Source organism: Psammomys obesus, unplaced genomic scaffold, assembly GCF_907164565.1.
Source record: "Psammomys obesus unplaced genomic scaffold, mPsaObe1.curated_primary_1811, whole genome shotgun sequence".
Lineage (NCBI taxonomy): Eukaryota > Metazoa > Chordata > Mammalia > Rodentia > Muridae > Psammomys > Psammomys obesus.
In genome coordinates this window covers 8129068-8152087 of record NW_026591918.1, presented here as the reverse complement: position 1 = coordinate 8152087, position 23020 = coordinate 8129068, and the positions used below count along the sequence as shown (strand labels likewise).

Genomic DNA, 23020 nt, shown 5'->3' with positions numbered 1-23020 from the left:
ATGAATCTACTCCAAGCTCTGACAATAGAGTGGCGGGGCCTTGGGGGACATGAGGAGGCTACAAAGGATCCAGGAAAGCTTCTAAGCGAGGAGGGAAGCCCACAGCCTCCTTTGGAGCACACTGGTGAGGGGAGGGGCTTGACCCTAGTCTAGCTAAAGGCAGGGTGGAGTGTGTGGCCCCTGGCTGTGGCTGGGAGGGAGCATCTGTGGCTTTGTGGAGGCTGGACTAGGGAAGGGGCCTCCTGAGGACACCCAGATCCCGACCCCAGGATGTCTTCCCCTGATTCTTCTTCCCACACTTGGCATTGATATGTTCACATCAAAGAGAAAAGTCTCACGATTAATTTTTCTCAAAACATATATTTACCTCTCCTCTTAATAGACCTTTAAGCACCTTGCCAGACCCTCCCAGGAATGTGTAGCTCTCCCACCCGGCACCCCATGGCCTCCCTAGCCCTTGGTGACAAGGCCCTTCACAGCCTGCACGATGGCATCCTTGTCAATACCAAACAGCTTCAGCAGCTCCGCTGGTTTCCCACTTCGTGGTACCTGGCCAACAGCCAGGCGCGTGACGGTGACTCCAGGCTCACCCACCACGGCGGCAGACACTGCTTCACCTATGCCACCTGAGCAAAGGAAAGTCAGAGGTCTTATCCCTGGGCCAGAGACGGCGAAGATCTCACATGCACTACCCCGCTTGCCATCAGAGGATTTCCTCAAGCTAACCATAGAGTCTAGCCTGACCTTGAACGTCTGAATCTTTCAATTCTACCTCCAGTGTTGGGATTACAAGCATAAGCCGCCTGCCCGATTTTATGTAGTGCCAGGGACTGAACCCACGGTTTCATGCACACTAGCCAAAGACTCTACCAACTCAGCCCTACACCCAGAACTCCCTATGTAGATCAAAGTGGCCTTGAATTCAGTCACCCATCTCTGCCTTCTGAGTGCTGGGATTTAAAGGGACGTTGCCATGACATTTAGCTTTATGTGATAAAATTTTAAAATGTGTATGAGTGTTTTGCCTGCATGTCTGTGAACTACATGCATGCTCCCGTGCCCTCAGAGGCCAGAAGAGGATGCTGGGAGTTACAGATGGTTATGAGCTGCTGCTAGGGACTGAACAAAGGTCCTCTAGAAGACTGCTCCTTTCCCAGCTCCTTTAATAGTCTAAACATCTCTTTCTCATTTAATGTACATGTGCACACATATGTGGTGCGGGCAGAGGTCAGCTTGACTCCCACAAGTTGTACACTTGACCTAGCAGTCTAAGTTCATCTCTTTCTTGGGGGCTTTTGTAAGAAAGAAGTGTGTGCTTGGAGAAGATGCTTGTTAAGGACTAAAAGGACAGCACTGCTTTACCTATTTGCTTCTGTCCAGTCTTCTTACCTCCTTTACCCGAGTCCTAGGAGTTCAGCTGTAGCCAGAAAACCCAGAGCCCTAAATCAACCACTACAGCTGAGACTTGGCCTTCTCTGAGGCTTTAGGCTTTGGCTTAGAGACCCAGCTAAGTCACAGCTGCTGGCTGGCTCAGCCCCACAAACCGCTGCCAGTGCTCTACATGGCAAAGGCAGGCTGTCCTCAGAGGAATTCAAAGTCACGCCTACCCTTGGCTCCCTGGTCCCTGCCACGCTCTCTAGCCTTCCCTACCCAGTCTGGCCCGTTACCTTCATAGTAGTGATCCTCCACCGTGAGGATCCTGCCTTTGGTTGCTCGGGCGCTGTCAAGAATGAGCTTTCTGTCCAGGGGCTTGATGGTGAAGGGGTCCAGCACCCGGATGGGGATCTTCTCTGCGAGGGAAGAAGAGGGCATGGTAAGACAGATGAGGTGCTGTGCTTTCCCCCGTGACAGAACTTCAATGACCCCTCCTCCTGAATGGGATGCCTTGGGCCTAGGAAGAACTGTTCTTTGGAAGACTGTCTGTCCACCGGTTCTCACTGTGAACCTTTGCTTGCCAATCACCTCTGGGAGAGATTGTGGTCAGTTGTGTGCCCTGTGGCCCCTTCAAGGACAGAGTGGAAGGACGGGGCTCTTATCTGCCTATGCTTTTGAAGATAAATAGAGGGCTTCAGATGTCTGATCTAAGGTGAAGGTGTATGGGGTGATGGGGAGAAGATCTGTAGCCAGTGACCTTCTCAGAAGAACAGCTAGGAGCTCACTACACCAGCTGCCTGGATGCCCTGCCTGGGCAAGGCTTTCTCAACCTCTCAAGCCTGTCTTGCTAAAGCCTCAGTCCTGTTCGCCGCCACATTGCACATAACCAAGCTATTACCCTTTGCTTCCTGGTGCTCACAGCTTGAGATATGGCACGTCTGGTGATCATATTGAGAGGAGACTAAACGTCCGTCCCTACATTAGCTTTAGCTAACATTATACTTATAATAGTATTAATGCCAACTGACACCTAAGCCCTCAGGAGGGCCATAAAAGTTAAGTACCAGTTTACAGAGGGGGAAACCGAGTCACAACGATGGCAAATAATTCATCTAACTAGTGCCCAGCTGAGCTATGATTTCTATGATTCACTGGCAGATTCCAAGGCCTCTGATCTGATACACTGGGGTCATAGGGTAGGGACTCTCATCACAACTCCTGGAACTGTGTATCTTCCCGGACATGGCATCATGGCTCAAAGGGTGGCTTCAGTCACTATCATCAGCACTTAGCTAGAGATTCTATAGGCGGCGCTCAGGCTGTGACTCCCCCGCCCCTGCCCCCTTCCCCTTACCTTTCTTCAGCATCTCTGCAGCAGCCAAGGCTTCATGCAAAGTGACTCCGGCCCCGATCACTGTCACCTGGTCATCCTTGCTCTTCAGAACCACCTGGGGCACGTGGGGACAGTGAGAATCAGGGACTAGGGTGGGGTCTGGTGGTGGGCGCAGAGGCAGGGTGTGTGGCATGAAGGGCACTGACCTTGGCTTGGCCAACCTGGAAATCCTCATTGTTGCTGTAGATGATGGCATTTTCTGGCCGGCTGGTCCGGATGAAGCAGATGCCCTGAGAATGGAACAGATAAACTGAGAAAGAGGTCACTCTTAGGCCTTGGAGGGTGGAGTTTTCTAGAGGGCCACTCTTCCTGGATACAAGTCTCTTCCAGCTATCAGTCAACTAGAAACTGGGCCCAGTCGCTGTGTCCTGGCCACCACAGCAGGGAGGGTTTGCGCCTCACCTTGTAGCTGGCACCTCTGAACATATCTGAAGCATCCACAGCTTGGCTAACTCAGACTGGAAACAACTTCTAGAACACACACTAGCCTGGCCTCTCTGTGGGGCTATTCCCCAGAATGCCTCAGTAGGGCTGGCCCCTGCTCTCAGGCGATAAGCAGGAAACCCTATATGGTTTCTATGCGGTCTGTGGCAGGGCAGTTCTTGATCTGTTCTTCAACTCAAGGAGGGCAGACGTCTTCAGTGGTCAAATGGCAGTGTGCTGAGCAACTGGCCATGTCTGCCATGACACATACATTAAGAATAGAATAAAAACATACCTTTTTCCCTGTCTCGTGTAAGCCATTACAAACACCAGGCACAAGGTCTGGAAATGCCTCTTGGGATAGTCAGTGACCAGCTTTGCCTGTGCTGGCTTCCTCTTCTTCCTCCTCTATGGAAGAGCTAGCTTCAAAAAGAGCAGCCACATGACTAACCTTGGTATTGGCTGCTAATTCCACCGCCTTCTCTGTTGCTACTCCATCACTTGGGTAAAAGACTGTAGACATGGGGATTGACCGGAACATAGCCAGGTCTTCCAGGGCCATCTGAGAGGGTCCATCTTCCCCTGCAGCATTGGAAAGAAGCTGGTGATCGGCACCCAGGCTCCCATGTCCTCCCACATCCTCTGTTCTAAGGCAAGGAAGGTGTTGGTGCTGGCACCCCGTCTAAACTCACCAATGGACACGCCACAGTGCGAGCCACAGAGGTTGATGTTGCTCTCGGAGATGGCTGCCATGCGGATCTGGTCGAAGGCCCGAGTAAAGAAGGCTGCGAAAGTGCTGCAGAAGGGCACTGTCCTGTTACGTGTGGCACAGCCGACAGCAATGCTCACCTGAGGACGGGAGGGGCAGGTCAGCCTGAAGGAGCAGGGAGCCCAGAACACCCAAAAACACGCTGGGGAGTGGAAGAGCCTGTGAGCTAACATGCTAACTCACGAGGGGCGCCGGTGTACCTGTGGACTCTCAAATCTGTTTCCCAACCCCAAACTCCTTTGACTTGAAATAATCATTTTAAATCTCTTAAAATTATTTCCCCCAAAAACAGAACAGAAAAAAAAAAATCATTTCCCTTTGACACCAGGTATGGTGGCAGTCTGTAACCCCAGCACCCTGGGTATAGTGGGATCAAAGATTCAAGCTAGCCTTAGCTACATACTGAAATCTAAAGCATGCTGGGTTACAAGAGAACCCATCTTAAAAAAAAAAAAAAAAAAAAAAAAAAGAGAAGGTTCTATACCCAAGGCGGCACCGGGCACTGCCAATACGATGGTGCTGCCAATACGGCTGCCCAAGGGAAGAAGATGGCTTCAGCTTGCTGCTACCCCATCATGGCGGTCCTGCAGCTGTGGCTGGCTGTGCCCCCCAGCCTACCCTAGAACTCACCATGTTTTGCTCGGCAATGTAGCACTCAATGAAACGGTCTGGGTGCTCCTTTTTGAAGATCTCTGAGAAGGTGGAATTTTTGGTGTCCCCGTCCAGGGCGATGATGCGGTCACTGGCATGGCCCAGCTTGGCGAGGGCCTGTCCATAGGCCTTCCTGGTAGCTATCTATGGGGGGGAAAAAGGCCCTGAGTACCACTGAGGCATGTGCAGGGCTCAGGCCTGGGGTCTTGTCTGACTCCTGCGGACTTCTTTATTTATTTATTTTGGCTCTTTGAGACAAGGTTTCTCTGTGCAGACCTGACTATCCTGGACTCACTTCACACTTCCTCCCAGCGTACTAGGATTACAGGCATGCACCACTGTGCCTGGCTACTCCCGGAGACTTTTAAGCTTCTGAGGGACAATGAAAATGAGAGCAGAGGTAGGGCATGGTCGGAGCACATACTTGTAACCCCAGCAGCATTAGGGAATCAAAGCAAGAGTATATTGAACTTGAGGCCAGCTTGGGCTACAGTGAAACTTGGTGTCAAGAAACTGAAAACAACACACACACACACACACACACACACACACACACACACACACACACAAAGGGAGAGAGAAAATAAGCCCAGTAACACCTGGAACTGCCAACAACACAAGGGAAGGCAAGGGCCTGGGAGCCACAAGACTCGGATGCAGGCCACACCGACTGGTTGACTCAGGGAAAGGCTTCAGGTCAACACAGCTCTGCCTAGCTTTGCCAGTCCTTGAGGCGGCTTTGAACTCCGCACACGCTTCAACTAGAAGCTTACTGTGTACCCTGGCCTCTCTAGCATATAACTCCCCATTTGGGGAGCAGACAGAGAGCCCAGACTCACCTTCTCTGCCCCCCAGAAGCCACATCTTGGCCTAGTAGACCTTGGGAAGCCAAAGAAGCAGCCCCCCCGCCCCCCAGTTCCAGCCAGTTCACAGAAGTACCTTGTCCCCGACTTTGTAGCTGGGTGGGGTGGGCATGCGGATGTTGGCAATGTCTACTGAAGGGGCATCCTCCTGAGGGGGAGTGGCCAGGATCTTCTTTTTGCTCTGAACCTGGCTGTAAATCTCCTGGATAATCTGATCAGCCATGTTTTTGGGGAGGGGCTTCCCATGCCACGACTCCTTGTCCTCAATCCCTGTAGATATGATAAGAGAAAAAGACAGAAGGTCAGACAAAAATGCCCAGAGGAAAATCACCCTGGTAGCTCACAGACAAGAACCAGGCGCCATTAGGGACAGAAAAGGAGGTTCACAGACTCCTCCAGGCTGACCACTCAGGGAAATGGCTCAGACGAATGGGACAGGAACTATGTGTGGGCAGATGTGTCCCCTTTGTCTCACTGTCCCTGCAGGCCCCCAGTCTCTACAGCCCATGCAGAAAAGTCTGCTGGAGAACTCAGATTCAGTTTTTGGAGGAGCTGGGAGGAAGCTATGCTAGAAGGTGAGGCTGAAGACCAAAAGGGAGAGAAAGTATTTCCACGTTTATCTGACATGTTGGGGCTTAAAACCCTTTGAGGTCACCTTAGGTCACTGTGGCCCAAGGAGATCATCAGGTGTGGCAGCAGGCACCCTCACCCCCCACACCATCTTCCTTGCCCTTTTCTCCTTTTTGAGACACAGTCTCAGGTAACCCAGGGTGTCCTAAAACTCATTAGGGAGCTGAGGGTCATCTTGCTCTCTTCTGCCTCCACCACCCACGAGCTGGGGTACAGGCACCATACATTCCTGAGCCTACTTTCTGTCTTTTTTTTTTTTTTTTACAACCACTTGAACTGGGGTGAATTTTCTTTTGTCTCTGATCACTTATAGCCTGATTTTTCCATCTTTAAAAAAAAGAGGGGGTTAAATGAGGCCTTGCGAATCTAGAGTTCACCCCCTGGTGTTGCCAGATGTCACTCTCAAGCAGAGAACCTCCGTCTAGGGACTGGTGAGGGCCTCTGCCACGCACTACTCCATTGCACTGCTTCCTTGGGGGAAAATTCAGGTCTTCCCAGGGGCTCCTGGGCTATACAATGCTATTCTGCCACCCAGGACATACGGCTGGAGCTGGCCGAGACACTCCATTCAGTGACACTCTACACCAAGGTAGGGTATGGAGAGGCTTTTAGTCAGGAAACCTTCTGCCTGTTCATATGGCTCAGTTGAGACCAGTCACTTTAGGGAACAGCCAAGGGTAGGCATTTTTCCAGGCACAAGGGTCACTGTGGGGGTGGGGAAGCTCACACACAGACCTGTGATCCCACGGCCCTTGTAGGTCTTGGCGATGATGGCTGTTGGTTGGTGCTTGGCCTGACCAAAGGCCTTGCACAGCTCCTCCACGCTGTGTCCATCCACGATGATGGTGTGCCAGCTGGGGACAGAGGTAGCACAGGGTGAGGGGCAGCCAGGTGCTGGAATACCCTGAGAAGCCCTCAGGGAAAGATGTGGTCCAGCATTAGGGAGCCTGCATGCCATCCATCCCATGCTGAACTCCAGCTGCCAAGTCTAAGACGCTGCTGTTTCCAATCTGCACTGGCTTGCTTTCCCTACTTTACTTGACTTCCTTTGGTTAGTTTTAATTTCCTTCCTTCCAAATAAGTTCAGAGCTTAGCTCATGCCCTGCCTCTTTCATCCTAATCCACTCATTTCCTCCTGAGAGCTGTTTTGCAGACAATACACTGGGTTTAGAACCCATTTGTTATTAGATTCATAAAACGTTTGGCTCAGTGTTCGTTTGGAGGATACACCTGACCACAGATGCTGAAACCACTGAATCGTATGTTATCTAATATCTGTCAAGGAATTGGTGCAGGTCTGTGGACCCAGACATCCCACCCATGTTAGGGACTGAAGCCAGGACCCTGTACATATCAGGCAAGGGCTTTACCACTGAGTTATGACCTCACCACTGCTTCTTTGGGCATATTAATAAAGATGGAAGTAGACCAAAGAAGTAGCACATTGACTATTAGTGCTTTCCAAACACATATGAGGCCCCACTTCCATCTTCAGCAAAACACAAAACACACACACACACACACACACACACACACACACACACACACACACACGCTCACAAAGCAAGTTGTGTGAGGATTCAAGGAATCTGGCCACAGGTACAAATTACAGACACAGACATTAGGGAGTTAAATCAAGTTCCCAGACTATGATCTTGAAGGCACCCTGTGGCTATTTCCTTATCTACTCAACAGAAAGAATATCCCTAACCCCTATCTTCTCCCTTTGTACGGTCAAGACAACCTCAACGGATGTTCCCACCAACAATCCCAGGCATAGATTCCTTACATAGGCAACCATGATGCCTCACCCAGGGCTCTCAAGCCCTGCATTTCTCCAGCCTAGCTTGTTTCCCTGCCTGTGGCCCTGCCCTCCACATCCCCCTCAGCCACTGTGGCACCTCAGAGACCCCAGCTCCAGAGCATCTTATCTTTGGGGCTGATGGGAAATGCTGAGGTGAGGGGCCCTCAGGCTGGCACCTACGTTCCCAGGTTTGCAACTGTCACTAAAGGCTCAAGTAGGAAGTTCAGAAACCCTGACACTTTTTCACTAGGAAAGGAAGCCTGTTCCTACTCTCTAGGCTGGCTGGGGTTGAAAAGCCATATCATGTTCACCTTTGCTTCATGTCCTCCAGCCTCACTGACAGGGCCTACACACACCTATGCATCCTTCTCTCCCATCTAGATTAATATCTAGATGGTAAGCTATGTAATCATGTAAATAAGCGTGCTTTTTAAAAGAGCCCTTCTCAGGCCACAGCCACAGCCTCACACGTACCCAAAAGCTTCACAGCGTTTCTGGTAGATGTCCACCTGGTGCTGCAGCGGGGCTGGGTCACTCTGGCCCAGACGGTTGATGTCAAAAATGGCAACGAGGTTGTCCAGCTTGTAAATTCCAGCAAAGGCCATGGCCTCCCAGACAGAGCCCTCAGACACCTCCCCATCTCCCAGCATGCAATAGACTCGGTAGCTGTGGACAGAAGGCAGGAGAGATGATTTGTCCCTCTTCTCTGGAAGAGGGTACCACCCTTCCCAGAAAACCGATTGTGCAGACATGCAGCCAAGGGAAGGTCAGCAGCATCACGAGGACCTTAATGGCCAGCCCACCCCAGAAGCTTGCCAGGAGCTGCAGGATTTGCTGCTGAGATGATGGGTATCTGGCCAATAAGAAACAGAGTTGGGGCTTTTGGGACAAAAGGAAAACAAGAAAGAATGGCTGAATGGGCTTGAGAGGCAAGTCCCCTCAGCATGGACTTGATTGATGGGACCTTGGGAACCAGGTTCCTTACACCTGGGGGAAGAACAGGAACAGCAGCTCAGCATAGGGACCAGATGCTTCACAGACAGGCTCTCTTGACGTCCCAAGACTTGCCTGGGGCTTTTCTCCAGTGGAGCTTTCTCCCCTCAACACAGGCAAGTGTGGTCTCCTCAGGGTAAGGGTCATGGTAAAAGTATCAAATCAGGATACATCACTCAGGCAGCAGCAGTTCTGTTGGCCCCATGACAGGGTAGGGTGAAGAGAGGTGGGGCTGGAGGCAGGGGACTGGTTCAGAGACCCACTAGCCCCAGGAGAGGTGAGGGTCTGGAGGTGAGGTAGCAGCAGCCAAGAATAACTGTCTCCATTATTGGCCTGCCCATGGCTGCTACTGGGCCCTGAGCTAATGAAGCCCCCAAATCCACAGAGAACAAGAAAACATTTGGATGAATCAAAGGACTTGTCTGGAGGTTACACATCTGAATGTATCCTGGCCTGTCAGCTCCTTGCTATGTAGAAAGGCACACAGAAGAGATGTTAGGAAGGGGGTGGGAGACCTTCCCACAATGCCTACACGATGCCTAGTGTCCAGCTGTGTGGCTCTGCCTGGCCAGGCTCCCAGAAGCCACAGACACCCTCCAGCTGCTCCTGAAAAAGGCCCTCCCACTGCCTCCGGCCCAAAGCCAGGCCGCCAGAGTCGTCTGCATGACTCAGCACTTCACAGGCCCCAGCCAGAGAGCTCCCTTCGTGTTTCCCTGCCTGGGGCTTCTCTTGGGAGGTGTTGTCTAGGTGGGGACGCTGGTACCCTTGGCCAGGAGGGCCCACATTTCAGACACGTGCCATCCTGCAACTTGGCTTTCCTCAAGCTGTCTTTTCTCTCCCTGCAGGTTACCAAGGGCCCAAACACCCCAAAGGAGCTCTGGCCTGACATAGCGGCTCCCCAAAAGGACGTCCATGGTAGGAGCCAGAGAGGCAGGCATGTAGGGATCTTGATCTCCAGAGCTAGGGATGATGTTGGGAATGGCTGTGTCCCATGCCCACTCCACTTCCAGAAAGTTAGAATGCAGCCAAGTTACAGCACAGCCTTGTGTTTCAAGATCAGAGCCGAGGCTGGCCCTATTGGGTCAAAAAGATGGGGAGGGGTATCCTAATGTAACACCTGTATTTATGTCTGTCCAGAGAGAACCCTGGGACCCTGATTTATTGTCCTTGAATCTCAAAGAGTAACATACAGGAATTTGAAAACACTGAGAAACTTTTTTTTTCTTCTTTTGTTTTTAATTTAATCATTGTTGAGAAATAAATGTACTTAAAAACAAAACAAAAAACTTTTAAAGAGCATGCAGAGAGCAAATGCCAGCAGCCCACTTGGACTCTATCAGCATGCTAACGTCTGGGTGCCTGGCTGGGCCTGATAATCTCTTGGTGTCCTGTCAGGTCAGTGTGCCTCCCCCACCTCCAGTTCTGTCCGAGGGCACAGGCCTCAGCCAGCCCTGGCTCTAAGCCACCAGAGTCTCTGGGAACCTGCGAAAGCCCTTCTCCCTACACTGGCTTGTCCTATTATGTTGAGGTCAGGAAATGAGCTTTCACAGGGAATTATTTCAAGCAACTGTAGGGAATAATTAACTCATATCTCTGGTTCTAGGCCAGATAGAATGTTCTTAAGTATATACCTCATTCCCTGAGACACCCCAGAGTGAATCATTTCTGGGTGTAGCTACGCCAGCCCTAAAGCTCAGCCAGGAACTGTAACGAAAGCTGTGATGCTGGTGACCCTGGACTAAGGCTGGGTCCTGAGAGCTCTGGGCTCTCAGAGACTGAACCAAGTCCTCTACCCCCAGGGAACTTCCTAGAACAGTAGGAGCTCCCCAGGGCGTGGGCAGGCAGTCAGGCTTCCTGCAGCCACCTGGCCTCAGAGGGACCTGGCTGCGGCCACTCGTTTGCGGGGTTGGTCTTCAGGAAAATGGCATGTCTCTGGCTGTAGGCCAGTCCCCTCCAGCCCTCCTAGGAAGCTCTTTGCCCACAGGAAACCTGGAGACTAGGGATGTGCCCTCTGGCCACTCAAAGCAAGACCGGAGGATGTGAGTGAGTATTCACCCTAGTTTCTGCATCTGCACACCCCTCCCATCTGGAAAGGGCTTAGCCAAGTGAAAGCTAGCATTCAGCCTTGCTCCCACATGGTGGACTGGAGGTTGTCAGGCTCCTGGCAGCCTGTACACTCTGCTTCTAAACACAACCTGTCCACAGCAGATCATGTGGCTGAAATCTGTCCCTAGGGCACTGAGAGTTCTACAAACCAGCTGGTGCCAGTATAGCTAGCCTACCTACCAGGCTGTAGCCACCCAATGCAGTTTCCTTACTAGCCCTCAGGAGACGACTTGACCCTGAAGCCCCGGCCAGGCTTCCTGGTGCCCTGTCAGACATGGGGATGGGGAGGCAGGGACCTCTGACACTAGACTGAGGGTGTGTGCCAGCACCACATACTCAGGGAGCAAACCTGACCAGACAGCCAGACTCTAGGTGGTTCCCTTCTGTCCTCTGAGTCTGTCCCATTTGAAAAGGGTGCTGGCCACGTCACCATCTTCAGGGCTTCGAGGGCAGAAGATGGCACTTGTTCATTTTACTTAGCCTCAGACAGGCAAGAAGAGGAGCCAGGGCAATGTGGGTAGGGTGAGCCACCGAGGACCCCCTCTTGGAGTCACCAAGGGCAGGGGCAGGGAACACAGGTTACCTGGCTTTGTCGAAGTATTTGCCCGTGTATGCCATCCCACAGGCAGCTCCCAGACCCTGGCCCAGGGAGCCAGTGGCCACATCTGTGAAGGCTTGTTTCTGTCACAAAAGAGAGCCACCGTTATTCTAGGGACCAGCCAAAAGCTGTTTCCAACTCACCCCACCTGGGAATTCAGTGGTACCACCCACCCGTGGGTCGGGGCTCTTGGTCAGCACTCAGGGATTCACTCCTGCGTTGGCATGAATACAATGTGCTCCCATACCGAATCTCTCCCTCTCGATCATAGTCGGCTCCTCTGCCTCACCCTTACCCCTGTGCCTAGGAAAGGAAGATGAGGCAGAGGTCCAGGAGGCTCTCTGTCAGGCAACTTACCGGGACAGGATGCCCATCCAAGTCGGAGCTGATCTTCCTCAGGTTCAGCAGCTCTGCCTCGGGCAGGAAGCCAGCTTCAGCCCAGACTGCATATAGGATGGGAGCCGCATGGCCCTGTGGGGAGGTACACAAGGAGGTCAGAGGCAGAGCTACTGTCGCCGCGCCCACTGCACATGGAGCTCCGGGGCCTGGCTAAGCTGGCCAACCAGGATATCCATTTCAGATGAAGCCAGCGAAGGCCACTTCTCTCCTTTCATCCCTCTCCAGACTCTTGGTTTTCAGCCCAAAGTTCCCACAGCCAAAAGTGGGTAGGCACCATGGGGCACAGCTGTGCAGCTGGATGAGTCCAAAACTCTAGCAGGCAGCGGCCACCCTAATCCCTGCTGCTGGCATGGGGCATGCTTGGACAGGCTTCTGAGCCCCATAGCCTTCCCCGGGAAGCCAGAAGCTGCTGAGCAAAGCCAGAGGACAGGTGGATTTTGGGCAACTGTGGTATGGTTTGTGGCTTTGATTTTTGCCGGAAGAGGGAAGACAGGGAGGGCTTCGATCTGCACAAGGCATGAAGGAGGGAGGAGGACCGGCAGGTGGGGAAGGGTAGGCAGGGCTTAGACTGAACAGGTGGGTCTCCTTCCAGACCCTCCCCCCCCCCCCCCCGGCATTCCAGGGTCCTCACAGGCCCCAGCCCAGGTAGGTGTGGCTGGCAGCAGGGCTCTTACCTTGGAGAGCACAAAGCGATCGTTGTGAGGGTTTCGGGGATCCAGGGCCTTGTAGCGCATGGTATGGAAAAATAAGACAGCCATGATCTCGGCAGCACTGCAGCATGATGTGGGGTGGCTGTGGCCAAGGGGAGGAGACAGACGTGAGCACTGTGGCCCTAAACTAACCTACAGCATCCATCTAGCATGTGCCAGGGGCCTGGGAATGCCTCAGGTATGTGCTCCTACTCCTTAGAAACATGGATGGGGTTCAAGGAGGCTACTGTTGATGGCTCGGGATCTGGATGAGTGGCTAGTGGCTACCAGCGTCTGCCACACCTTCCAGAGAGTACCCACTTTGAGGGTAGAGCTTAATTCCTACCTAGCAGTTCCTAGAGGGGATCTAATGAGGAGGGCTGGTACCACTACAACTGATCAAGGAGAAGGCCCAGAACCCACCTGCTTCCGAGGAGCACCCTGCCTACACCTGGGTCCCTTGGGGCTATGGGCAGAGGGGTAAGGGAAGGTTTAGAACCCTGAAACATTGGACTTTAGTCTTCTGGTTGTGTTTTGAATGGACACTCTGAAAGCTAGCTCTCAGAACCATGCAACACACAAGCTCACCTTCCACAAAGGCTATCTATCAAAGCAAAAACCCCTTCTGCCTGTGGCCTGGCACAGAGGTGGGGCTGGTGAAGGCAAGAACCTGCCCTTCCAGGTGTGGGGTGGTAGAATCCTGTTTTGATAACTGAATGGGTTTAGAAAGCACAAGGATTATATCCTTGAGAACAGATTAGTTCACATCTCACAGAATCACTTGCTTAACCAGGTCCTACCCTAGAGGCTGCAGTTCATGGCTTGCCCCGGAGTCTGCCTCCCCACATGCAGTTCGGCTCAGCCCTGATGCTGCTGTAGGAGACGCTTCACTAAGACATGCCAATACCAAGCCCAAGGGCACATGCAACCCTGGGTGGAAGTCACACCAGCGGCCTCCTCCCCTCTGGGGGTCATCAGGTTAGGTGTGAATTGCTCTCAGCGTAGGCACGTTAGTAAAGGAATCCAGAACTGCCCATGCTGGTTTAGTTCCCACACTCGACACACAACAGCCTCATACTTAACCATCTCTACGAACTCCTGGTCATGGGGGAAAGACACTACACCTGAAAAGAGGGAGGTGAGGACATGTAAACAAGAAACTCTTGCCTGCCTCACAGGGACCCTAACCCCTTGCTCCCAGCACCAACTTCAGCTGCAGAATACCCCAGACCAACTGCCCTTCCCACCTCTGAGCCCAGTCCCATTCCTAAACTCAGCAGTTAAGAGCTCATACAGCAAGTGGGCGTGGTGCTGCCATCTGTAATCCCAGCACTCTGGCAGGCACAAGCAGGTGGATCTCTGTGAGTTCGAGGACAGCCTGGTCTACAAAGTGAGTCCAGGACAGCTGAGGCTACACAGAGAAATCCTGTCTTGAAAAACAACAACAACAAAAGAGCTCATGTTGCTCCTGCAGAAGATCCAAGTGCTGATCCCCGCACCCACACTGGTAGCTGCTTGTAATCCCAGCGCTGGGGATTCTGGCACCTTCTGGCCTCCACACTCTGGTCACCTACACTCATAATCACATACCCCCACACACAGCTAAAGAGAAACCTTAAAAAAAATGACCATAATAAAAATGTCGTGGCTGTTATGAGGAAGCCCCAATGGGGAAGGAAGCGCCCAGAGAGAGATGCAAGAAAGGGGCAGGGCCTCTGCCTATCGACCACACATGAAACTCTTGCATGGCCAAAACCAAGAAGGACTCTCAGAGAAAAGGTATGGTACAGTGATGCGTGTGCCAGAGGAATGCCCAGGCTCACGCAGAGGAGGGGGAGAAGTCTCCCACGTTGATAAGTGGACTGAAGCTCTCCTTACTAGGCCCCCGAAGAGGATACCTGCAAACACATCTGGCCAGCTGCTGACCAGATCTTCATACCCACTAGGAAAACCCTATGTGCCCTCTGAGTGGCTGCATCACGTGGGGTGTACGACTCATCTCCCTGGAACCACACTTCTTTATCAATGAGGATGCCGTGGAGAGGTGCCTGGGGAACCCCGTGAAAGCTAGTGCAAAGGCAAACTGGCAGCTGCCATTAGTGGCTATTGGCGCAAGGTGCCAAACCTCTCAGGGCCCTCAACTACTCACTTACTGGCCAGGACTCACCAAGTCACTCCATGTAAGAGAGAAAAATGAGCGAAAGACTGAGCATTTGCTGTAAAGTGCTGCTGAGGAGACATGGCCACTTAGCCCCAAATTCCCAGAACAGCTGTGGAGCCAGGAGCATAGGAGCCTGTGGCTTCGAAGACTGAACTCCCCCTGCAGTCCAGGCTGCCTGAGCCAGATGCCTGCAGGTGCTATGTATGGCGCTGGAGATGGCTGAGCAGATATGGGATGAGGGCTGGAGGTATTTACCCTTCCACCTACTTTGTGCTGCACAGGAATTACAAGTAGACTTGGCTGCTTGTTAAAAGAGGCCATTTGCAATCTCAGTCAGTGCAGTCTGCCCAGGAGCTGTGCAGTTTGGAGACAGGTCCAAGAAATGTTTCTCCCAGGCACCCCCTTCTCCCACACAGTGTCGTCTCCAGATCACAAACAAGCATCCTTGTTTCTCTGTGCGGCTTTGGCTGTCCTGGAACTCTGGCCTTGAACTCAGAGATCTGCCTGCCTCGGCATCCCAAATGATGGGATTAAGTGCATGTGAAACCAATGCTGTTGCTTTAAATAGAACTCAAGGCACAAGTATATGGTAAATATTCTGATCTATCGAACGTAAATAGATCTGAAACAGAAAAAGCTCTGGGGAAAGGTAACTTGCCCAGAAAACCGGAGCCACTTAGCCACACAGAACGAATGTGCCAGAGATAGGAATGTGCCAGAGATAGGCGTATTCCAAGACCCAGCTAATATACAGGAACATACATAGGAGTTCAAACGTACGTGTCAAATGTACCAAGGAACAAACAGGAATGTTCCCATATTGAACAGTAATCTGGAACCAACCCTTGCCTGCACCAACAGAATAGACAGATGAAACACAGTGGAGTTCTACACAGCAGTAGCAATGGGTTACCTGTCCTTTCCCAAGGTCAGTGCCACCTCACAAACACAGCTCGTGAAAAAGAAAAGAGCACACCAGAGACAAAACAGAGAGGACCATGTTGTTCCTGAATGTATACACATGTAATTTATACACATTATAAAGAAAACAACAGAATAAAGGCACTTTCAGGGTGTTTTTCTGGGATAATGGGAGATAAAGGAAGTGACAAAGAAATCGCTTCCCATCTTATCATTGAACCTGCAGCTCACCAACTGGCTGGACAGGCTGGCCAGTAAGCCCCTGGGGACCTAACAGAGCTGGGATTCCAGGTGCGCTGGGGACCTGATCTCAGGGCCTCATGCTTGCACAAAGTTTTTAATGCACCTATCTCCCTCCCGCCCTGTTTGGTAATTTGGGTGTGGTAGTACACACCTGCAATCTCAGCACTTGCCGACAATAGGGTTTCCCATGAGTTCAAGGACAGCTTGTTCTAGATAGTGAGTTCCAGGCCAAACGGGGTTATATAAGACCTTGTTTCTAAATAAATTCAGGCTGTCGGATGGAAGTCTCTAAAACATTGATCTGATTCCCACCCAGAACAAACCTGACCCTGGACCTCAGACCATTTCTTCGGATCTTTGTCCCAATTTTGCCTCTTCTGATATATATCATAGAGTTGATCTGTGATAACAGTAACAACTATTATAAGGTGCTCCTCATTTTGAGGCTGGTCCCCAGAAGCCAAGTGACCTGTCCAGAGACCCAGTGGCTTCCATCAGCAGGGCTAGTCCAAAAGCAAGATGGGAAGGGAAACTAGTGAATGAATAAGCAAAATCTGTGACATACAAGGGAATAGTGAGCTATAAAAAGAAATGAAGCATGAAAAATCATGGACAAATCTGCATATTATACCATGTGAAAGAAGCCAGACCCAAAAGACTTCATTCTGTCCAACTGCATTATGAGAAAATATCCAGAGGACTTATATTTACAGAGACAGGAAATCGGACCCCATGTGGAAAGAAACCGCAGATGGGTAGGAGAGGTCTTTTGGAGGCTGGGAAACGCCCTAAAATTAGAAGTGACAAATTACTAATTTTGATGACTATATGGATTTAAAAAAAAAATCCCAGAACTATCTGAGAATACAATTCAGTGGCAGGGTATTTGCCTGGCCCTGAGTCCATTCTCTGGTACATTTAAAACCTTTCACTCTGCCAAGTGCCCCCTCCACAGAGCTGTTGCAGATCTGTGTGTGGAAGGAGGAAGGCAGTCCTGGGAAACCCCGGTGGAGGCAGTTCTCAGGTGTCTGTACTTCCCAGACAAGCTGTACAGCCTTCAGCCATCACATCCTTCCCATTCGTGGATGAAAACCCCCAGCTCTGTCCTGATGCCCAGCGGCAGGGGTGTGCGGGACACCTACGGAAGAGAAGTGCTCCTGATTCTGTGGGACCAGGCTCTGGAGATGCCAGGCCAAGTCTAGAGGCCAGCTTGGTTCACAGGAAGCCTCGAGGTCACCGCAAGCAGCCCTCCTCTAGTGCCCAGCCCTTGTCCCCAGCTTTAGGCAGTACTGGCCGTTAGCTCCACTGATTCAGAGGTCACCCAGGCAAAGAGCCCAGTTGTTCACGAGCTGCTAGGTGTCCTCACCCTCAATTGAGAAATGCTGCTGCTTGGGGCAATCTCAACCACTGTGCTCTTGCCTCAGTCTCTTGCCTCAGTAGGAGCCAGGCAAGGGCAGGAGTCAGCCAGCCTGAGGCAGCCTGAAAGGAGAAGCCAGCCCTTGAAAGCCCTTGTTTGCTCAAAAAAGCTGATTCTGCTTGAAGGGGCTAGCGCCCTGAGAGGGTCCTCTGCACATTTGATCTGAATGCTCCTGAATGCTCCTACCTGGGGACGGGGAGATAATCCCAACCACTTCAATAGCAGGGGTGGGACTCCAGGGCCTGCTCTCACTGAAACCTGAGCCTCACTCCTAACAGACCTGATTTGAAAGCCAGGGTTTGGATGCTATTTACACATTTTGGTAAACTGAAGAGGTAAACTGTGGAAGCCTGGAGGGTCAGGTAAATGGGAGTCATGCTTTCTGAAGGGACTGTGGTTTGTGAGGTCCTGCTTGCTTTCTGACTTCCTGTTTGGTTTTGTTTCTTCCTCTCATACATATTCCCACCATGAGCCTCACCCAAAAATGCTATTTGGGCTTCTTCCATTTAAAAACTGTAAGTTTAAACAACAACAAACCAAAAGCAAAACAAAACAAAACAAAAACCCAAACACAAAACAAAACAAGAACAAAAAAACCCAAAAAACACGAACAGCCTTTTCTTTGGGCTAGAAAGCAGACTCAGGGGTTAAAGGTAGTGGTCACTCTTGTCGGGGGGACCTAAGTGCAGGTCCTAGCACCCACATGATGGCTCACAACCATCTGTAACTCCAGTGCCCTCTTCTGAGGTTCACAGGCATTAGGCATACATGTACACATACACAGGCAAAACACTCACATACATAAAGAATTCTAAAAAAACAAAACAACAAACCAATCAAAATAGACAAAATAAAAAAAAAACTTTTCGGGGGGGGTAGGTAAGGGTCCCAAAGTGGTGGCACACACCTTTAATCCCAGCACTTGGGAAGCAGAAGCATCTCTGTGAGTTCGAGGCCAATCTGGTCTACAAAGTGAGTTCTAGGACAGCCCAGGGCTACACAGAGAAACCTGTTTTGGAAAACAAAACAATAACAAAAAGCTTTTCACTGTAGACTGTCTGCCTCATGTATCTTGTTATAGTAATGAAAAGAAAAAAAGACTAACCATCCTTTGTATGATCCCATTATTTAAAGATGAAGAAACTGAGGCTCCGAGAAAGGTAGGATCTGTTCACAGCAGAGATGGATTAGACCCGTCTCCTGTGCTCACAAGCCAGGTGTGGGTCCTACCCTCCCAAAACACAGACTAACCTCTCCCTTTAAACCAGGCCTGACTCTGGTGCATCCTAGATGGCACTTGAGTCCATGTGGCTAATACAATCCAGCCGTGCAAGGTGAGGGCTGAGAACTTTACAGCCAGCCTCAGCAACCTGGCCACTCTGACAAGGCCACTGACTTCAACGGCCTTCCTTTTGTTAAAGCTTGGGTGAGCTGGACCCTTGCTACAGTACAGCTGCCTCCTCCTGTGGAAGATGACCCCTCGGACAGCCTGCCCACTGTGGGTGCTGCCTCAATAGAAAGGCCCTGTGGGTGTTCTGTCCACCCAGAGGCCAGGGTGCCAAAAGGGCCGATGATGCAGTACAGAAAGGCTGTCCAGTCGGGACTTCTTGCCATCCTGAAACCAGCGACCTGAATCCTAACTGATAGGATGTCCAGCCTCAGTGGGTAGTCCGTGAAGGCTGGACCAAAGTTTCTCTACCAAATTGTCCCAGAAGATGGGACATATTGATTGGGTGATCAGTTCAGCTGTGTGCAACTGACTGGGTCAGTACCGCATCTGCCGTCACTTGATGGAACCCTCTCACTGCAGTGAGTCTGTCTCCAAATAGATACACAGGAGCCAAAACACACCCCCGTCTCAGGTCTTTCTGTACATGCATGCACCCACATTTCAAAACCACTCTTGTGACAGGGGTAGAGAAGCAATGTTACTTCCTTCTAAGAAACACGTTTCCTGTATCTGAAATAGAGCCTGGAACTCGAAAGCAAACACATTCACGGTCTTTGGTATACTCCCCTCTTCCATTTTGCACTTGGATCCATTCAGACTTCAGCGAATGTCTGAGGTTACAATGTAAATTCTAGTGTTTACACTGTAACCGTTCCATGCAACCTCTTCCCCTGCAGACCACGCTGCTTTGGCAGTAAGGCCCTTCACGGCTGGAAACGCTGATTAATTTCTCCCTAAGCCACACTTGACTTTGCCCTGCTCCTTCATCCTCCAGCCTCACGTTGCCCACGTGTTCAAGAGAGCTTTCTTATAGGCCAGCCCCACGCCAGGCAGCCCTGCTTATCTGGGCAAATCACTCCACACGCGGCATTTCAGTGTCTTCACGTGTTAACTGATTATCGGAACGCAAACCAAGGTTTCTGTGTCACCTCAGGAATACCCACTTAGCTGCTCCCAGATCCTGGTGAGGCCTGCACGCCCACCCAGCTTTGTAGATCCCTCAGCCGTCCTCAGGTACCAGTTAGTCAACTGCTCCGCCTCTCTGGCTACGCTTCACACTTGAAGGAAGTCGTAAGGGGCCAGCGGACAGCAAGCAATAAAGGATGTGAAGACCTACTCTGTGCTAAGCTAAGGAGAGGGCAGTGATGAAAGGAACTCAAGTCTTTACTTGGACGGGGAACACCCAAAACTGCAGGCAACGATCTAAACCCAAGAAAGATAACAGGTCCAAAGTATGCATGGGAAGTACAGTGGCAAAGGGCTCCGCGTCCAAACCCCGTGAGAACATCCTGTCTTAAAGGCATGAGGGGTAAGAAGTAACCCACGCTAAATAAAAGGCCAGATGAATGCACTCCTTTAATATGTCCGATATGGAACTGGCCAGAAGCCTGGTCTTTGTTCTAAGCTCGCAGCTTCTTTGGGTTCCTGAATCTTCCCTGCCGCAGGCCCAACAGAGACCTCAGAATTTCCTGAAACCAGTGTGTAAGCACCGTTCCCGCAGGACTTTCCTTTCCTCGTGGGCCTCGCCCCTTCGTTCCGCAGGGTTTGCCAGCCTCCTTCCCCCAGCCTCCTTCCAAGCGCCTGTCTCGGGTCTGGTCTAGCCTTCCCTGCCCGGGTTGTTGCGCCCAAGACACGTCTCCACCCCACCCTGGCTGGAGTCCTCAGCAGCGCCCCGAGATCCAACGCAGGACCCCAACCCACAGATACCAGGAATAAGTGTCGAGGAGAGCAGCGTGGAAGGGTGGGCCCCGGCAAAATGGTGGGCTCTACCCAGGTTCCCCGCTTAGAGCGCAAGGGCTGGAATCCCGCTCTCGCCGGAACCTCAGCCTCCCCATCTGCAAGCCAGTGGAGCCAACAGGCGGATGGACGGGGCTGGGCCCACACGTGCGCCAGGTGCTCCCGCCAGCAGCCATGGGGCGCGCAGCCGCGGAGCCAGCAGGCGCGCCCGGGTGCCGCGGAGCCGGGGAGCCCGGGCCGGCTGGAGGCGCTCGCGAGTCCGAGGCCCGCGCGGCCGGACTCGGCCGCCCGGGAGCAGCGGGAAGCGCCGCCATCTGACCGCGCCCCCGCCGCCGCCCTCGTGGCGACACGGTGCTGCGCGACACGGAGCCGGGGGGGTGGGGGCCGCGGGACCCGGCTCCCCGCCCCGCCAGAAGCGCGCGCTCACCCCGAGCCCGCCGCGGTGGTGGCCTGGATGGAGCTGATGCGCAGGCGATTGGCCGTGTCCTTCAGGGCTTGCAGCTTCTGCTGGTCCGGCTTGTGATAACCTTCCATGGCGCGGCCGGGCGGGGACGCAGAGGACCGGGACGCAGAGCTCAGGCGGCGACAGGCAGCGGCGGAGGCCGAGCGCTGCGGGCGGGCGCGTTAAGACTCCCCGGGACCCGCCCACGGAGGCGGGGTGGGGGCGGGGCGGGGCGCCGGATCACCCCAGGCCGACGAGTGGCCTCTGGCCCCGCCCCGCACTTAGTGGTTACTTGGAAGCTGCCGGGGCTGCGACATCCGTCTGATGGAATTAACCACCCACACTGAAGGTAGCAACAGAGTAACTTCGCCACTAACCCCAGATTCTAAGCGTGGCTCAGAGTTCTGCAGTTTTCTAAGGAAAAGGTTGATTGGCAAGGTCGAGTAAGGTCACAGGGCTGGTTCGTAGCGGGTCTGCCGCAAAAAAACTATCCCCAGACCCCAAAGGGCCTAGGGCTTTAGGAGCCTGCACTGCCAGTAATGATGGTACTGAGAGGTTATTAGGAGCAGGCTGGTCTCAGACTGCTAGAGCCTAACGACAACAGTGGATTCAGAGAGCTTGCCGGGTTTGCCTCTACGTCTGTAGGGCCAGGGGCACCTACTGCTCAGACCTGGTGGAGCTGGGAGGAACGAGGCCTCCCGGAGCGGAGGTAACAGAAACATTGCCATCACACTCTCATTGGATCTCGTTGTATCCAGGACAAACGTTCGGGTCAGTACTGATTCGGAGGAAGAGGCTGATTTTACAGAGAGGAGGTGAAGGCAAGCCTGTGAATGGGTGCTGGGCAGAGGCAGAGGCAGAGGCTCCACAGAGCTCAGCCTCAGAGTCATGAAACAATGGGCCCTGTGCTAGAGAGCACCCCTCCCCCGCCCTGTCTGGCCCGTTTCCCCGTCAGACTGTGGTGTGGTGTTATAGCTCCTGGCCACTGTTGGCCATGCCCAAAGAGGCTGTCTGCCAAGGACTGGACCTGGGACTGGAGTGATGTGGCCTCAGAATGCTCCACCATCAGAGCCTTGGCAAGTGCCACCTCTGTCATCAGGCTGCTCACCAGTTGGTCAAGGAGGCACACCTTGGAACCCTTTGGGCCTACCAACCCTATGGCCCCGAGGGCAGCGATTTTTAGCCCAGTTCTCCGTTTCTCCACCTGTCCAATGGCACTGATGCTAACAACTTTTCCTCCTCCTTTTTCTTTATAACAGTGGAAAATTATACTCTATTTGGTAATGAAAAAATAAGCTAGAAAGGCATATGTTTTTATTTCTGTATGTTCATTTCTTTACATCTGAGGTTTCTTTTTTTTTTTTAGATTATAATATAGTTACAACATTTCTCCCTTCCCTTTCCTCCCTCCAAGCCCTTCCATATATCCATCCTTGCTCTTTTTCAACCCTACACAAAGATCTACAGACAACTAAGGAATCCTGAAAGACTCCCAGGAAGACCAAACCGATTGGTTACCCAATACCAAATGGTCAACCTTGAAAACATACATACCAGTAACATTCTACAGACGGAGTAGGTTGTATTTAGGAATGTATATACATACATGCATGTGATAACAGTAATGAAAGAGACGCTAACTTCTATACACCCACTATGTGAAAAATGTCCCTAACTCCACTTGGCCATCAGGCTTCTAAGATCTTGTTTCATTCTAGGGTTCCACATTAATTGGGTGCAGAAGAATTTTAATTCAGAACATGACTGCTCTGGCAAGAGATCACATCCAAAGATCCTTTAGGTCTGTGTGATCCGGCTGGAATACAGACACACCTTTCATCCCAGGAGACAGAGCCAAGCAGATCTCCGAGTTCAAGGCCAGCCTGGTACAGAGCAAGTTTCAGGTAAAGAAAAGCTTAGGTCCTGGTGTGGTGGTACATGTCTTTAATCCCAGCAC

At 52.0% G+C, this 23020-nt stretch overlaps 1 protein-coding gene across 2 annotated transcripts; it reads right to left on the bottom strand.

Annotated features, from left to right (window-relative positions):
* Positions 1 to 340: 340 nt before the first annotated feature.
* Tkt (transketolase) lies at positions 341 to 21255 on the bottom strand. 2 transcript variants are annotated; one of them, XM_055612351.1, is made up of 14 exons: positions 21049 to 21255; positions 12678 to 12795; positions 11962 to 12075; positions 11590 to 11687; positions 8382 to 8573; positions 6839 to 6957; positions 5550 to 5743; positions 4590 to 4754; positions 3883 to 4039; positions 3642 to 3772; positions 2914 to 2997; positions 2729 to 2822; positions 1668 to 1790; positions 341 to 626 (listed from the first exon to the last, which is right to left on the bottom strand). In XM_055612351.1, the coding sequence occupies exons 1-14, from the start codon at positions 21153 to 21155 to the stop codon at positions 451 to 453; spliced, it is 1872 nt and encodes a 623-aa protein (XP_055468326.1). In that variant the 5' UTR covers positions 21156 to 21255; the 3' UTR covers positions 341 to 450. The 2 variants fall into 2 exon arrangements, with proteins under 2 accessions (XP_055468326.1, XP_055468327.1); XM_055612352.1 differs by lacking the exon at positions 21049 to 21255 and adding an exon at positions 20592 to 20688.
* Between the last annotated feature and the right edge of the window lie 1765 nt (positions 21256 to 23020).